The sequence below is a fragment of the Protopterus annectens genome, chromosome 6.part1, assembly GCF_019279795.1.
Source record: "Protopterus annectens isolate FY-2018-M chromosome 6.part1, PAN1.0, whole genome shotgun sequence".
In the NCBI taxonomy this organism is placed as follows: domain Eukaryota; kingdom Metazoa; phylum Chordata; order Ceratodontiformes; family Protopteridae; genus Protopterus; species Protopterus annectens.
The window spans coordinates 443,171,753-443,189,846 of NC_056738.1; the positions used below are offsets into that span (position 1 = coordinate 443,171,753).

The 18,094-nt window shown below is 37.7% G+C and overlaps 1 protein-coding gene across 1 annotated transcript in view; it reads right to left on the reverse strand.

Moving 5' to 3' along the window:
• Positions 1–18,094, reverse strand: part of LOC122805310 (rac GTPase-activating protein 1-like) — a 748,681-nt gene that overhangs the window by 251,692 nt on the left and 478,895 nt on the right. Inside the window, exons 10-11 of the mRNA XM_044075398.1 lie at positions 14,624–14,719; positions 12,646–12,844 (exon numbers count right to left, since the gene is read on the reverse strand). Of these exons, the coding sequence (XP_043931333.1) occupies positions 12,646–12,844; positions 14,624–14,719 (295 nt within the window). The remainder of the gene's footprint in view (positions 1–12,645; positions 12,845–14,623; positions 14,720–18,094) is intronic.

An 18,094-nucleotide genomic window follows, 5' to 3' on the forward strand; every position in this document is an offset into this window, starting at 1 on the left:
GCTGTAATATTTACTTTTTGGAAAATCACTCCCTGTGTGTGTGTGTTCGAAACTTGCAGAAAATGGCTGATGAGCTTAGATGTTGGTCCAACAAACAACTTGATATGCAACTTTGGAATGAGATGTGTTGCATACTTTTCTTCTTCTTGATTCCGCAGTCTATATAGTACTTATGACTGTGTTTTTTTTTATTTTGTCTATTTTTTACAAAGATCTTTCCCATGTTAAATATGAACATAACAAAAAAAATCCTGTGTATTTCATAACTGCCTCATAGTCACTCTTGGTCATAGCTAACTACTCTGTTGTACCTTGATAATAAACTGTTATGTTTTCTCATTTTAAAAAATATAATTTTTTTTATTGCACTTGTCTACAAGTCAAAAGCTTCCTATATTAGATTTGTTCATTGTCATATGCAACTGTTTTTGCTGAGCTCTTGTGATATGGTCTTCATCTGTTCAAGAATTAATAAAGCTTGTTGATTTAAAAAAATAGCATGTAATGTATGGAACCAAAGTAGCTAGCACTATTATCCAGCACAATAGTCAACCTATGTTCTTATGTACATAACAGGCACATGAAAAATCTGAAGAAAACACAAGACTATTTTTTTTTTATTTTACATTTGTTTACTGGGAAAGTCCGACTGGATACAGGTCCATTTTCAGCGGAGACCCAGGGACAAAATTTCTAAAACACCATACAATACATGAGAGAAAAGAATAGAGCATACATATGAGGAAATATAGCATTCATACACAATATAGTGAAGATTAACAATTTTTTAAACTAGGCAATAAATGATGTACATACAAACAACAGTTTGTTTTTTTTTGGTAATAGTGTGAATTACTGTGAAATGTTTGAGTGAGACAGAAAGTCATGTTTTCTGGATTTGAAAAGGACAGTTGTAGGCTCTGTAAGGTAGAGGTATGGAACAATTATAAGTTGTTTAAGGTAAGATAAAGAAAAATTGTTAATACTTAGTGGAAACCGTGCAGCATTATGATGGTATTGATTAACCAGGGGAGTGGCATGAGCATAGCCAGTTGTTTAAATACTGGGGTTTCATCAGTTTTTTTTAATTGAACAGTGGAGGTAGTAGAAGTTATTTGGCTTGGGAGTGAGTTCCAGGTTCTGCAATGGTGGTGGCAAAGAGGGATTTACCAGCATAATTTTTATGCTTAATGACAATAATGAGGTTCTGGTTACTAGATCTTAAGGCTCAAGAGGGAATGTGGGGTAGAATTAGATTCTGAAGTGCAGAGGCTTTATCGGGATAGTAGTACAGCTTTTGTGCTGTTGAGAGTTGATTGAGTAGAAGTATTTGAGGCAACTCGTCCAGTTGAGTTGCTTAAGGGATAGACAGTGGTGGGACCTATATGGGGCTTCAGTTGCAAATTTGGCAATCTTGTTATAGCAAGATTCCATTTTATTTAGCTCAGTTTGGTGCAGATTAGTCAGGATGGGGGAAGCATAGAGAAGAATGGATAGAAGATGAGTTCTTGCAATGGTTGCTTTGGTATGTTTAGTGATAAACTGCTTGTTCCTGTAGAGGAGTCAAAGCTTTTTGTTAACTTTCTTGATGGTTTGTGCTATGTGGATGTTGAATTTCATGTTATTATCGATTTCTACACCTAGCAGTTTAGTGTGTGTGGTTGGACTGATTTGAATGTTTTCTTTTGAGTTGGTGGTGAAGTTATTATTTAGAGGAGGAGCTCTACCTGGACTGAATAGTAACAGTTTTTTTTTAGGATTATGAATAAGGTTGATGTTAGTGAATCAAGTTTCAGCTAGGTTAAACTTATTTTGGGTTAGGGATTGCATTTCATTCAGTGTAGGAGCTGCACATATAAGGGTGTTGTCATCTGCGTATTGTACTACTGAGGCAGTGGTTAAGCATATGGAGATCTTGTTAGTAAATAGAATAGCAAAGGGCCAAGGATGGACCCCTTGTGGGACACCTATAGTTACTGGTAAAAGGGGGGAAGAGTTGGTCTTGCCATAGAACTGCTTGCTAACAGCCAGATAGGTAGCTATTGAACCATGATATAGAGGAGGTACATATTAAGGGTAGATAGATTGTCAAGAAGAATACTATGGTTTACCATGTCAAAGGCTTTTGACAAGTCTAAGAATATGGAAGATACAAATAGACTCTTGTTTCTGTGGTGGTTAATTATGTTGGTGATTCTAGAAGTGCTGTGGTGGTGCTATGGGAAGGCCTAAAGCCATGCTGAGATATGGAAAGTAGGTTGTTATTTTGGAGGTACGGCATTAGTTGAGTATGAACCACTCTTTCTAATATTTTGGATAGAGGTGATAGGATTGCTATTGGGCGATAGTTTTTTAGCTTTAAGGAGTTACCTCCTTTGTGCAGTGGGATAATATGTGATGTTTTCCATGAGGAAGGTACTTTGCATTCTGATAGAGACCTATTTATGAGAATAGAGACAGGATAGGCTATTAGCTGCTATTGTAGTTGGTTTAAGTTTCTTGAGGAGTTTAGAAATTAACTTGGTGGGCACGGTATGAAGTTTGAAACTGGGGGTGTTTTGTATATTGGGGTGGGTAGTTATTGGTGTGGGGCTACTAATACTATTTCGGGCATTGGCAAGGTTTGGACTGTTTCTGTGAAGAACTTGTTAAATTGTGTTGGGATGTTATCATGATCGTTTGGTAACACAGGGGTTGGAGTAGTGGATTTTCCTGGGTGCAGTATACCATTTATTGTGGCCCAGAAATTTTGAGGGTTGTGAAGGTATTTTTCTTGCATGTTTTTATAGTAGTTAGTTTTGTCTAGTTTGATTTGTTTTATGGCTTTGTTGCGGAGTTCTAGATAGTTTTGTCTCAAAGTAGTGGTTTTGTTTTTCTGAGATAGAATCCAGGCTTTGTCCCTTTCTTTCATTATAGTTTTAGTGTCTTTAACCACAGGGCATAATTAGTTTTTGTTCTTATGGTTCGGGAAGGTGCATGATGATTTAAGATTTTTAGGAAGGTTGTGTTAAAGAATTCCACAGCTTCGTCTAGAGAAAGTTATTTTAGGGGAGTCCAGTTGCAGCTTTTTAGTGCATTGAGGAAGTCAGTTGCTAGAAAGTTATTTTTGTTCTGAACTACTCTGAGGATTGGTTGGCTGTTGGTATGGGATCTGTTCCTTATTAGGTAGATAGGTTGATGGTCACTTAGGCTGTCAGGATGACAGCCGGTTTGTTGTACCAGAGTTTGGTCAGATACCAGGATCCAGTCCAAGATGGACTGGCATTTGGATGTTTTGTCAATTCTGGTGGGGGTGGTTATAGTTTGGGTAAACCCGTGGAGGTTTATAAAGGAGGAGGGATTACTGCTAGAGCAGTTAAGCCAAACAATATTAAAGTCCCCTAATAGTATGGTTTCTTGTGGAAGGGAGTTAGAGATCCAACTAAGTAGGCTTTCCATTATGTTGATGTTACTGCCTGGTGGGATAAAGCCGCCTGCTATAATTATCTGTTTTTTGGAATTTGTTTTTAATTTGGCAAGGATTAGTTCTACATCTTTGATGTTTTGGCTATTATAATCTAATTGTTCTATGGTAAGATGATTTTGGAATAATACTGCTACACCTCCTCCATTTTTCTCTAGTTTATCTCTTTTGATAATATTGTAGCCAGGGGCAGTAATCTCATTGTTGTGTTCCGGTTGAAGCCATATTTCAGTTAATACAATGATTTCTGGTTTGTATAGAGCTAGTAGGACATGTAGGCCCTGAATTTTGTTAAGTATACTTCTTACATTTAAATTTAAGAAGAGAAGAGATGAGGTAGGTCTGTGGTATAGGGGGTTTAGCTGATTTAAGTTTGGGTTCGTGGATGTAATGGGCCCTGGGTTAGGGTGTATGTCTCCACAAGAGGTGAGTTTCTGGTGTAGGTGTAGATAGAGCTTGGTTAGTTTTTTAATTATTTTAGTCTGTCTTTGAGAAGAATGAGGGTTAGTTTTGACTGTCAGCTTATTGCATGAGTAAGGGAATTGTTGGGGGAGGTGAGATCGCATTGTGATATAGGGAAGTTTTTTAATTTTGTGGAATTGAGTACGGATTCTGTCTGCCCAGAGGGTGGGGTGTGGTTATGAAGTTGAGTGTGGTAGGAGGACAGGATAGAAGGTAGGAGTAGGATGAAGGTTGTGAGTGGGTAGAATAGTGTTTTTAGTACTTGAGTTGGATATGTGCAATGCATTATTTAGCTTCACTAGTAGTAGGGTGTATACTAGTGTAATATGTATAACTGTGTGAGTTAGGTGTTGTGTGAAAGGTGCAGAATTAAAGAAGTGGGGGAGTTGTTGTTAAGGGGGGTAGTAGATTTGAAGTGGTAGGTAATTGAGAGTGTAAGAATTGATATGGGAGTGGTCTATAGCTACAAGTTGGAGCGATGTTAGGGATTTAGGATCTATTATCAGCTGTTGTTAATGCTGGGTATAGTGCTTATGTAAAGTGTTGGAAAGTATGGCTAGTGCCAGAGCTATTTTATATGTGTTCAGGAGCTGCTGTATGGCCAAGAAGGGTAGGGCAGGAAAATAGTGTCCTCTGGATAAGGGAGGGTAGCAGAGATAGTAAGTTAACAAATCTGGGGGAATGCTGGTGAGGAACAGGAAGGGGAGGGTGTTTTTGTAGGAGGAAAGAGGTGGTTAGGCATAAAGGAAATGATATGGGGGGTAGGTGAGAATGGGGGTGGGAGAGAAGTGGAATGAACCTGAGCGCAGCAAGGGCAAACAGAGCGGGTTTTCACCAAAACAGGAGACTGCCTCAATCAAGTTAGGAAAAACAATCAATAACTACAGAGATAAATAGTAAATATATGGTTTCAAATCTATAATTTACAAGGAGTCCTACTGGAGTTTAGTAGAGGAGAGTGAAGCAAAGGGAGTTATGTAAAACGAGAGTGAGTATTTCGCTTTAGACTAACTTTAGGATAAATTTTGGGTCAGGGTAAAAGAGGTGATAATAGACTGGGTAGGCGTTCCTGACAATGTGCTCACCAGGACTGTTTACACTTAACGTAAAGAATACTACAAGCTGAATTTAACAGTTTCACTTAATTTTCAAACAATTAACTACTTATTCATACTTTAGGTCAGTCTTAATGGTGATGGACGCTTGCTGTTAAATGCCAGGTCCATTAGTGATACAGGTCTTAATCCACAAACAGGTACTGGGTTACCGACTTGTTTTAGAGGGGGTAAGTTAGTGAGATAAGGGGAAGAAATAGACAAAGAAAATTAGTTTGTAGTCATTAGTGCATCAGGAGGTACTACTACAGCAGTAAAACAATACAACATACACTATACGCTTCTATGAGACTCTTCGTGATATTACATAAAGCTGAGTAGTAGGATATATTTCAACAAAGTATCTGGCTAGGATGCTACATTTAGCATATAATCCAAAATACATGCTGTAGGGTGATTTTACAATTATTAAGCCAAGGATAACATAGTAAACTCATTTTACAAAACCAGCAAGGACGTATATCACACAGTTAAATCTCAGCCTGGACAGAGAAATGCAAATACAGACAACATAGCACATCTGAGCAAGTAAAGCAAGCAGTAGCAAACTTCTAAAAAGTAAATTTGCAACAAAGTCACCTTCAACAGTCCCAGCTTACATATATTGTAGCACTTCAAATGTTACTTTCTATCCAAATGTAGGCAGTAGTGTCTGGAATTATCAAATTACACCATACAGTACAGCAGCAGAAAATGCTGTCTCCATGTGTGACTGGAGTTTAAATGGTAAAGTAGATAAACAGTTTAAGCATTTCTGTTATGAAAACAAAGTGTTAGCCATTTCAGATATTACAAATATAATTGGAGGGCAGATGTGTAAAGGAAACCACTTATATGCACAGCTACTATTTTATCCAAGACAATTTAATCTTATCTGGTGAGCACGCTATCGCAGCAGCCACACGGCCAGGGGAGGGCTAGTAGGAGATTAATATTTCAAATATGGCTCCCTGACTTCTAAGGGACTGACATAACCATAGCCCTGAAGTAAGGTATGAGGAGGGGAAAAGCTGGGCTTCACCAAAACAGGAGATTGCCTCAATCAAGTTAAAAAAAACAATCAATAACTAAAGAGATAAAAAGTAAATATATGGTTTTAAATCTTTAATTTACAAGGAGTCCTACTGGAGTTTAGTAGAGGGGATTGAAGCAAAGGGAGTTATGCAAAATGGGAGCGAGTATTTCGCTTTAGACTAGCTTTAGGATAAATATTGGGTCAGGGTAAAAGAGGTGATAATAGACTGGGTAGGTGTTCATGACAACGTGCTCACCGGGACTGTTTACACTTAAGGTAAAGAACTACTACAAGCAGAATTTAATAGTTTCACTTAATTTTCAAACAATTAACTACTTATTCATACTTTAAGTCAGTCTTAATGGTGGTGGATACTTGCTGTTAAATGCCTGGTCCGTTAGTGATACAGGTCTTAATCCATGAACAGGTACTGGGGTTACCGACTTGTTTTAAAGAGGGTATTTTTGGTCAGTCTTAATCATGGTGGACACTTGCTGTTAAATGCTGGGTCCATTAGTGATACAATACAGGTCTTAATCCACGAACAGGTACTGGGTTACTGACGTGTTTTAGAGGGGGTAAGTTTTGGCCAGTCTTAATGGTGGTGGATGCTTGCTGTTAAATGCAGTGTCCGTTAGTGATACAAGTCTTAATCCACAACAGGTACTAGGTTACCGACTTGTTTTAGAGGGGGTAAGCTGGTGAGCATGCTATTGCAACAGCCACATGGCCAGGGGAGGGCTAGTAGGCGATTGATATAAGTTGTACTATGGCAGGAAAACAATTCTAAAAATTCTGAATTTTCAAGTTCATAGGATCATAGAAGATTACTAGGCCATCGACCCAGAAGTAATTTTAAGCCTAGCCATTTCAACCCAATGTAATAGCATAGAGGTACTAGTCAATACCAAAGACTGCATTTAGTGGTGACTGCTCATGTCCAGGAGGGTTGTGGGCACTATACCCGGTAAGAATTTATGGTGCTCCATCCACTCATTCAGGTTCCTCTTGAACAGTGTCACAGAGGTGCTCCATTTCACATAAATTGGTAGCCTGTTCTAAAGATGCAGCAGTAGCTGGAGATAAATAGGACATGCTAGAGGGCCAGATTTAAGTTGCAGGCTATATTTAAGTCCCTGGAATGGGTAGCCCTAGACCCTTTTGATTTACAGATATGCAGTAAGTTCATTAGGTTTGGGTCTTGGGTTGCTCTGTAGGTCAGGTGCAAGTCTCTCCTAAGAAGTCTATATGATACGGAGTATAGTGACAGGGATTTTAGTCAGTCCATGTAAGGCACATGCTGGAGGTCCTTGATCTTCTTTGTTAGAAACAGAGGTCTAACTGCTGTAGATGCTTAGTACAGTACATACCTAATGGGGCATTGTACTCAATTATGGGCCAGATAATTGCCAAGTATAGGGGGGTTATAACTTCTTTTGCTCTTGAGGCAATGCCTTTACTAATCAAGTGAGCTATGTGGAAAGCTTTCCTTACAATGGTAGACACATGGTGGTTTATGTTAAGGTTGCTGTCAACCTGTGATCCCAGGTCCCTTACCACTTCATGGGTAGTTAGGGTATTGTTATTGTTTTGATAGTGTGAAGGGACATTGTTTGTGCCGAAGGGAATGATAATGCATTTCTTTGCATTGAGTTTGAGACTGTGACTAATATACCAGTTGCTGGTCTGTGTGAGACCATCCTGGAGTATACCGACATCATTTGGGGATTCAATGACTGCACCTGGTTTGCAGTTGTCTGCAAACTTGGTCAAGTACAACCCTTTAGTTTTACCTGAACTTTTGAGAAGTATAAACCAAACAGTAGGGGGCCCAGCATTGATCCCTGTGGCACCCTGCTGGTAAGAGGTCTACTGGTTGATGAGGAGTCACCCACTTTGATAGTGCTTCCAGTTTGTGAGCCAGTTGGCAACCCATCTTACAGTGAAGGGGTTATTCAGTTTGCTAAGTTTATTGATAATGCCTGCATGTGGGATTGTGTTGAAAGTTGTACATGTTAGAGAAAAATGAAGTGTAAGGCAGAACACCAAAAAAGTATCCCTGTACCCAAAGCAATCTGCAAGTAGTATAAAATGTGAAAACTTGTAAAATATAAAACTTCCCAGCCACAAATGTATATAAATCTCAGTAGAAGGACTTAGCCTCCTACCCTGCCATTTTGTATAGGTAAACTGCAGTTGTCATGTTCATTACGTTTATGGTCAGGGTCTAAGCTGAATACAAGCTAAAGATATTTGGCTTTCAAATAATTACCACATAATATTTATTAAAACAATTCACTTATTTCCCAGTACTAAAATAAAAGACCAAATTCTATGAAGAATAAAACAAGGAACTATGAAAATAAGCAAAGTGACAATAAAAAATAAAATATTTGACCTAAAAGGAAGAGTGAAAGACATTCAAACATGGTAAGAACTAAAGTGTATAAAAAAATGAGGGGAACATCTGTCAGGAGCTAAACAGGATGAAAGATCAGCCCCATTTCTTTGTTGTGAGCTTCCCATTAGTTGGAAGGATTCATAGAACAGAAATGAAGCACAAGAGAGTGAGTAAATCCAAATGTAATTCATTACTGTTACAGTGACATTTCCTGAAGAAGCTCAGTTATGACTGCCAAGTAGTTGTCAAAATATTACTACATGACACAACAGCCTCAAGGAGATGTAATGCCCAGGAGACAATCGCATCCAAACACAGTTTTCAGCCTACAACTGTTCAATGTCAAACCAAAGTATCAGCTTCAAAGACACAGTGTGTGTAAAATATCTAGTAATCCATCTTCTTCCTCAGCCACATCCTCTCTTCACATACAGATTATCCTGTCTTATAAAGCCTCCCTCACTTCTCTTTTAAACATCACAAGTCTAGGCATAATATAGAAGATTATGATTGGTTCACTGATCATAACCATCTTATTATGTGTTAATGATGTGGATGAGAAGAAATTCACCTTGAGAGCGAAGCTCAAGAGGTGAATCTTAGCATCCATATCAAGAACCCATAAAAAGTCTTTTGGCTTTTCCCGGTTAGGGGTCGCCACAGCGGAACTCCAGTCTGCTCATGATTGGCAGTGGATTTTATGGTGTCAAGTTGCCAGCCCAATGTCTAACCTTCAATGAAGGCACGCCCATTCACGCTCGCACCTGCCTGCATGTCTTTAACGCCACCGCAGTTTCCATGTCAAGAACACAAAATAATGGGATATGATCAGAGTCCTGAACATAATTCTTTGCAATCTAATGAGTATTACTTACTCCATGCACTACTAGTTACATATAAAAAAGTGCCAAGTATTTTGAACTGTAATGCACTTAGTGAATGATGGCAGAAAGGCAATCTAACATATTGTCATATGTGTCTCTGACTTTCTGTAACATCACTGGCACAGGCAGAAAGAAATAATTTTTTTTAATTCTACCACTGTCATTTGCTGCACTGGCAGGTTTAACTGCCTAGTACTATACCTTTCTGTAACATCACTGGTACAGGCAGAAAGAAATCATTTTTTTAATTCTACCACTGTCATTTGCTGCACTGGCAGGTTTAACTGCCGAGTACTATACCGGATCTTAAAGGAAAACTCCACCTTAAAATTCAGAAAACATGTTTTTCATTACATCTTTGTTTTCTGAGCTATTTTAATGCCCCATAAACACTCCAAGTGCTTCTTTTACAATTTTAATGCATTTCCCTCAAAATGGTGGATAATGTGGCCTATCTTGGTAATGTGATCTTATTTTCTTGCTTTCATTCCTTCTTCCCAGAATACATTTCTTTATATGAGTCATGCTAGGCATAAGGAAGTGGTGGTGTTTTCTCGTGCCATTAAGATAGAATGGTAGGAATATGAAGCACTGTCATTTAAACACACCTTCTGTAACAGAACTAGTTCTATGTTTCCCTGACCGAGCCTCATTTGTGTGTCTGTCAGAGCTTGTTCTATGCTATAAACAGTTGTTAGCTACTTCCATCAAAAGAAAGTAGGTAAATAGCAGGCTTTTGTAAAGGGACTGTTTTGTAGTTCTAAAAGAAGTGACAGACCATCCCCACATTTTCATGCTGTGGTATAAAAGCTCACTGCAGTAAATGATTCTTGCTGTACATTTAGAGGTGACAAAGTAGTAGGACTCCAAACAATGCCGGTCTGCTACTTCTCAATGCCTTCAGTGGGAAGTTTTTTTCTCTCTCATGAATGATGCAGAATTAAAATGTGCTTTACTAGTTTCTTAATTATTTCTGTCATGTTCACCCCCACTTTTTATTTCCATTTCATACTTATTTATACTTTGGTAACCAGGAAAGTGAACTGGTCCCAAGACCCTTTTCAGCCAGAACTTGGGCTACATTACCAAAGATAATAACAAGTAATAAATGCACGTAGTAATACAAAGAAAAAAAATACTAACATAAAACTAGTGACAAAGATTACATGTGCAACACTTAGCCAATGTATGACAGTGAATAAGTAAAACATTAAGCAAAATTTACTAGAATGTATAAATTAATAATACTTAACTCTATTTTTTTAAGTTATTATAAATAACTGATTGTACACACCCATATTACACACACACACACACACACACACACACACACACACACACACACACACACACATTATATAGTTATGCATACATACAGTATGTGTGTGTATGTGTGTGTGTGTGTGTGTGTGTGAGAGAGAGTACTGTGTTTAAATGTGTGTGTGTGTGTGTGTGTGCGCGCACACATTTAGACACAGTTAAGTACTTCTGATTTCCTTTTCTTAATGCTTTTAAAGCAAAAGCACATAGTAAATGTATATTAAACTAAATTCAGCTGTATATTATGAGTTTGTTTCTTGGCAGAGGTGCCTTTTGTGGGGAGTCTGCATGTCCTCACTGTGTTTGAGTGGGTTTCCACCGACTGCTCCAGTTTCCTCCCACATTCCAAAGTCATGCAGTAGGTGGATTGGACACGTTAAATTGGCCATAGATGTGAGTGTATGATGTGGAAAAACTACAGCGGCAGGGCTAGCCACCCAGTGGTGTAAACCTTGGCTGTAGATGACTGTCACTGTTGAAGTGACACCCTGACTCCATGTGCAAAAATTGGATAATGGGGTTGTGGATGGATGGATCAATGGTCACGTTTCCTTTGTGGAATACAAAATGCTCATGCACCCTAACAATGACTCAAAGTCCATGAGAATTTCTTGCCATTGATCTGCGTGTACCAGATATGCATCCCCCTCTGGAAGGATGTCACAAAAAAGCATAAGACCTTTTTACGAACATTATCAATACAGCTACTGACAGGGTTGCCACTTGTCTCTCTTTCTGCAGTTCTATCCTGTGTGTGTGTGTGTGTGGGGGTCTTGAAAATGGTAAATGTGTTGATATTTTTACAAGAAAAAATATTTTCTGACTTTTCTCTAAATTTCACAGAAATCTTTGATACTAATAAGTTATCTTAGCATATAAACTACTATAAATAACCAACATGTAAAGCTTAGCATTTCAATACTGTGTTGCTGCTTATGTAAATTTGTCAGAAGAGGTGACAACTGCCTTTAAACCCCTGACTGATCTAATTGCTTTGCTATTAATGGGGAGTGTTAAGTACTCCTCTTCTCTGCAATAAAATCAGTAGATAACAGTTCCACATCTTTCTGTCTTTTTTTATATCAACTGCTGTGTTCCTGACATTTGCAAGATAAATTGCCCATCTAAGACTGACAGCAGTACCTGACAGGGTAAACTACAGATTTAACTATTTATATGTCATGCAGGTGGAGACAAATTCCTCTGCAAAGTATGTGAGAAGTTAAACTTAAAAAGTATGCAGGTTTCCCATTCCTTTCTTCCGTTACAGGGAAATAAAATATTTAAGAAGTGCAAGCAGGTTTCTGGTACCTACACAATACTGGAACCATATTGTAGAGAGAAAAGAAACCCAAGGAGTGAGCTAAACTGTAGGAGAAGGTGGAGTTTTCCTTTAAGTGTAGCAGGAAGTGCTTAACAATTGTTAAGATCAGGTGTAGTTAAGATCAGGTGTAGCACTGTAGAATCGCTTAATTGGTTTGCCTTTTTCACAATATCAGAGCGCAATCACGGAGTTCCATGCACTGCATATGAATTGTGATCTTTATATAGGCACAAACAATAGTATTACATGTTTAGCAATTAATTCTGAACCAGCAGAAACAGATCTAGAAATGAATCAGTTTGACAGCAATACCAAACTTTAATTGCAAGATAAAGTAAATATACAGAAAGTTGGCATCATGTTAAAATGCAGTGCTTGGCATTTTTACTTGCTACTGCTTTCTGTATTGTAATGTACTTTACTATTTTCTTGGGCTTCCTTTTTAAATTTTTAAGAATTTCTGTCCCATGTATTAGCTGTAAGAGTTCACCGGGCCCAGTGGAACTCATCCAATCAATGTATACCCTTCAATAAAACCAATGAGCAGAAATGCATCAGTGTGACTGCATATGGTACTGGACAACACTATTAACAGATAGCTGCATTTAATTAATGAGTTCACTATCTTCCTCTTCATCCCTCTGTTCAGTGAAACACTTACCAACGGCCTTCATGAATGCTGAATGTAGGCGGAATGTGACCAGTGGCTCCTTCAGGTTCCGGAGGAAGTCTTTCAGTAAGCCGCATACAACATGTATGTCAGATACTTTACTGAGTAATGGAACTCCTTTGCCACGGAGAAATTTCTGCTTCAGGTCTTTGATGGTTCGTTCACAACCAGATATTCTATATATACCAGTCTGCATTAAAAACAAAATCATGGGTTAATGCATATGCATTCCCAATCTAACAACTACACTTTATGCAAGTTCTGAAATGTAATGGTTGAATGAGTATCCATGAATTAAAAACACTGTGTTGAGGGAAAAACACTGCCTCTCAGACTGATCATTTTCAGAGTTTTGAATCAAAACTGCATTTTTTCCCAGTAAATTATATTTACCCCCCATCCTCCTTTGATCTTGGTCATTGTGCACTTTACAAAAAGCACTTGTTCCACTCATTCATTCCCATTTATACATAATTTTTGGGCAGGGGGTGACAGCTTGGCAGCAGTGGTCAGGCGCAGTTATACTGCAGACCAAGTTGGGGGGGGGGTCTACTACCTAGACCTTTCAATTGTCCCTATTTTGGAGAAACACTGCAATTTTTAGGCCAGCTTTACCAGTACACATGATGTTATTTTTGGAGGCTGAATCCCCCATCATATGGGATTTGTAAAGCTGTCTAGTACACAGAAAAGCATACACAGAAAAACATACTATGTAACCAACATACTAGTGGCAACAATAATTGAAAGAGGACACATCTTGCATCTCTTGTTTTCAAAAGCAAAAATAAATGACACTGCTATAATTTTCCAATACTGTTCATTAATGCCAAAAGATTTTTCCATCATTTTTACCACTCTGTTCTTAAGCACGTTTCTGAGCAGTATCCCACATTCCTACTGGAAGCAAGAAGAGTTGTATGCTATTTGGCATTCAATTTGTAAGTCAATTAGATTTCCAGATTTGTAGCCAGCTGTATATACTTTTCAAGGGCCTTTGTTCCTGTTTTCAATGTCTGTAGGTGGAATGGTAGGCTACTAACTTATTAATGAACTCTTTTTCTACACATGCACAAGTTAAATGTGCGGTGCTTGTGCACAAATGCACACACACACACACACACACACACACACACACACACACACACACACACACACACACACACACGACATGTACAGGTAACTGTGTTAAATACTTGTACATCCCTCTTACTTCTGCCCCCTCAAAGCTCTACACCAGGGAGCTACTAAGCAGTGCTGGAATCTGCTTCCCACAATAGGACAGATGACCTCTGATGACTCATTACTGAAGAAAAGTGCAACTCTTGCCTCCTATGTCATCTGGCTAGAAATAACACTTCATCCAGGATCTGCAGTACCCCATGCATGCAGTAGAAGACTGAATTTTAAATAGGGGTGGAATAGATCCAAAGTTCAGAGATGGTCTGCATTACAGACATCTAGGATACATAATGTATATGGTCACAGTCAGCTAGCCAGATTGAATGCACAGTTCAGTATTCTTAAGCAACCCATCTAATACTACTAGCAGTACTGAGGCTATGAAATGAACAGAAAACTGCAAGATTACATCTTAGCATGCTGCAACTCTTCAAAACGTGCAATTAAGCCGGCATAAGCAGAACCACTGTGGCAGTTTACTATGATGCTCATGATTTACAGGCTCATATAGAATGAGTAATCGAATTATGTAGGCACAGTACTGGCATGCAGATGCTACAAATTATTTGTGATCAACACTGCTAGAGTTCTTATTTATAATAAAAATAATGCAATGACAATTCCATTAGCACAGCAACCAAATCTAGTGTAATACAAAATTAAAGTACTTTCTTGTTAAACCAGTTTTTCTTTTGTTTTACATGCGATTTAATCAACATTTTATTCAATGAATATTAATCATATTTTATCATTTTTTTCTTTCCTCATACAAAAAATACTTGCTTACCTCACTCAGTCCTCTTTCTTCAACTTCCTTTACACAGTGAACTATCAAAGAAGGAATCATTGGTGCTGTGGTGGGTGCAAAATCAGCCAACACTCCCTTCAAGAAAGAGACAGAAAAAGATCAGATTCATGACAGCAAAGCCAGACAGCTAACCATAAGGTCACCCCTTGGGTAGGCCAAAAACGACAGCTCAAGTTTTACATGTCTATAAAAATGAACAGCCATGACTACTCGGAACACTCTCAAAGGGTGAATTGATACTGCTGACCTCAATGTGTACCCTGAGGCCATGCAAAGTCATACTATTCAGCAACGACATAACAGACAACAGCCAAACAATATTGCTAATAGTCCAGAACCAGTCAAAGCAGAACTACATTTTTTTGTACAATAGCCATCTGGAGGTGTGAACCTTGGCTCTAGATGATCATTACTGAAGTGACAACCTGACCCCATGTGTAAAAATGGGAAAAGGCATTGTGGATGGATGACGGATGGATGGATTTACTCTTACGCTCACTGTAGACTTAGACAAACATTCAATATAAATAATTCTGAGGACCTAGAAACTGCCACATTTTGTATAAATAAAAAAACTGTCCGAGTAGTAAGATAGCAGTGTCCAAAAAGGCAGGCACTCTTATAATGTGTGGAGGACTCATTGCAGAACAAATATCTGTGCTGGCAAGTTAAGAGATCCAGTTCATGTCAGGGTCTGGGGTATGTCTGAATTTACCATGTGCAGGCTAAGCCTTTGCCTTCAATGGCTATGTGTCTCAATCATTTAAATCAGATGGTTTCCACTTTCCTCAGTCTCTGCCTTTCACAGCCATATGTTAGGAGCCTGGGATTCTGTTTTCCTATGAGAAAATGGAAATCTAGTGCATCTAATCACAAAGGTAGCCAATCAGATAGATGCACTCATGCACACTCAAGTCACACATATTACCCACAATCCTGAACTACAGTGTAGCCTTTCACACAAATTATTCCATGCAAGAGATGACGACTATTTTTCTTCAAGTTCTGACCTGCAGCATTCAAATTCAAATTAGCAATTGTAGCTTCATCTTTAGTCTTCATTTCTCATCTGAAGCACTTCTTAAGTTACCTAAGTTTCTACAAACCATAATTGTACAAGTAACAAAAATCCCGTAGCCAGATTTTTTTCCTGTACAAAACATTTCTGTGAATTTTCATATTCCACATCCCATGTGCTACAAATTACCAGGACTAGTCATTAATTGTTCTGAACTACTAAAAGTACCTTTTTCCCAGGTTCTTACAATTTAATGTGGATTCCTCTTTAAAAACAATTTAATAATACTTTATATTTATTTTTTATATTTTGCTAGTACTCTTGGAAAAGTATTATATCCTTACAATTTCAAGATCTAATAACTTCTTCTGTATTTCACTGTCTACAATAAACTGAATTTTAGAGTATTTTTATCCTAAATTATTGATTATTATCAGTATTTATGTTACTGTGTAAACAGCCTGGCACATCAAATTAAGACTTCAGAAGACTGAATGTATCTTGCTCTTACCATTCAGATGAAACTGTTTCATGAAGACTGACCCTTTGTACCACCAAAATGCAAGATGGTTTGCTCAAGAGACCATTATTCTACAATTGCACTACGACAGTTTGTGTGTGTGTGTGCGCGTGGGGGGCTTTGTCTTCTTATAACCCCCTTAATTATAATCATATCCAAGGCTGCTACATGTCAGAAAAGACTGCAAAGATTTGAATACCGCTGCCTCGCACAACTGGCCAAGGGAGACTGGACCTAGATCTTCAACTAATCACACCAACACCTTACCATCTTGTTCGTCTCTCTCTCTCTCTCTCTCTATATATATATATATATATATATATATATATATATATATATATATATATATATATATATATATATATATAAAATGTGTGTGTGTGTGTGTTTGTGTGTATGTATATGTTTATATATATATATATATATATATATATATGTATATATATAATGTATTTACATTTACACATATATTTCCTCTGAGTTATCTAAAATGTTTAACCATTTTTAATGTGCAATGAAGAGATTAGGCTGATTAGTCTTTTAAGTCAAGAACTGTTTGATAAATCCTTAAACTAATCCTAATAAATATGTGAGCAATCAGTGCAAATGTTACGTCAACTTACTAGCATTTGTACAAATTGTTAGTAAGAGAACTAACATACTTTTAACAGTTAAGATTACCCCATAGTATCATCATAATCAGCAAATAACTTACTTTATTATCTATTAGTTATGTTGTTGATCTATTCATATGACCATCATTAACAGTATAGTTTGCATTCAAGTCTTGTAAAGTCATACTTGTTGTTTATATCACCAAGAATAAAATACCTATCAAAACAGATGCCTGCAGTGACTATATTGCCTATACTTTGATAATCTAGTGAGTGTGTATATTTAAGTACTGGTATGTGTAAGTATTCCTGTGTCTTGTTTAGTAGCACTGTCAATGAAAGGGAGTTTAATAACTTAGTGTATATGGCTGGGTTAGGTCACGGGTAGTGTTAGGGTTAGCACATACGAGTAAGATGGTGCAGGCATGCAAAGCTGATGTCCTCTCCTCCTTTACTCAAGTACGCTACTCCTAACCACACACCTATCCCTTTCCCTGCCCCTAAATGTAACCCTACACTCTAGAATACTCAAGACCCTTTCTTTAGCAGTACCACTAGGTAAACAGTATTCATTTAATTCTTTCCCCAGTCACAAAAGGACATTGTTTGGCTTCCTTTTGCAATTGGTTTGCTTTCAGTGATGTTGTTTTTGATCATTTGTGTTGTCAATGTCCTTGCATTGTTATAATGTATATTGATGCAAGCGCATTCAACAATTCGTAATGGACTGGCATAAGCACACATGTGTGTAATAAATATGTACAAAGACATATTAAGAACCATTCTGACAATATTCATATATTGTAAAAAAAAATCTGTAAATTGTGGTGAAAACAACAATGAACTTTACTGAAGATCTATAACCTGCTAAAACTTAATAATCCCTGAAGGCCTAATTATACATGTGACCTGAAGGCTGGCACATAACATATTAAACAGCAAAACTACCAAAAAATGAAGCATGGTAAACTTCAAATGAGAAAAAAAGCAGAACTTATCACAACTTCCCTTTATACATACCCAGTCGTATTACATTATCAGTTAGTCTGTAGTTTACTTATAATCGACTAATTATCATGGCCACAACAAATAGGTCACTAGAAAGTTATCAAGTTAAACTGCTCTGTTTTTAAACACTGAAAGGGTTCTGTTCACCAAACAGGCACATTTTTAACATGCATGTCTGTCACTGTTATATCTAGAAAGTTTCTGTACAGTAAAAACAAATGCGAGATCCCAAAGTGCTGCTGAAAATGTGTGCATGAATTGCTCTATGAGCTATTTCAAGTTGTTCCACA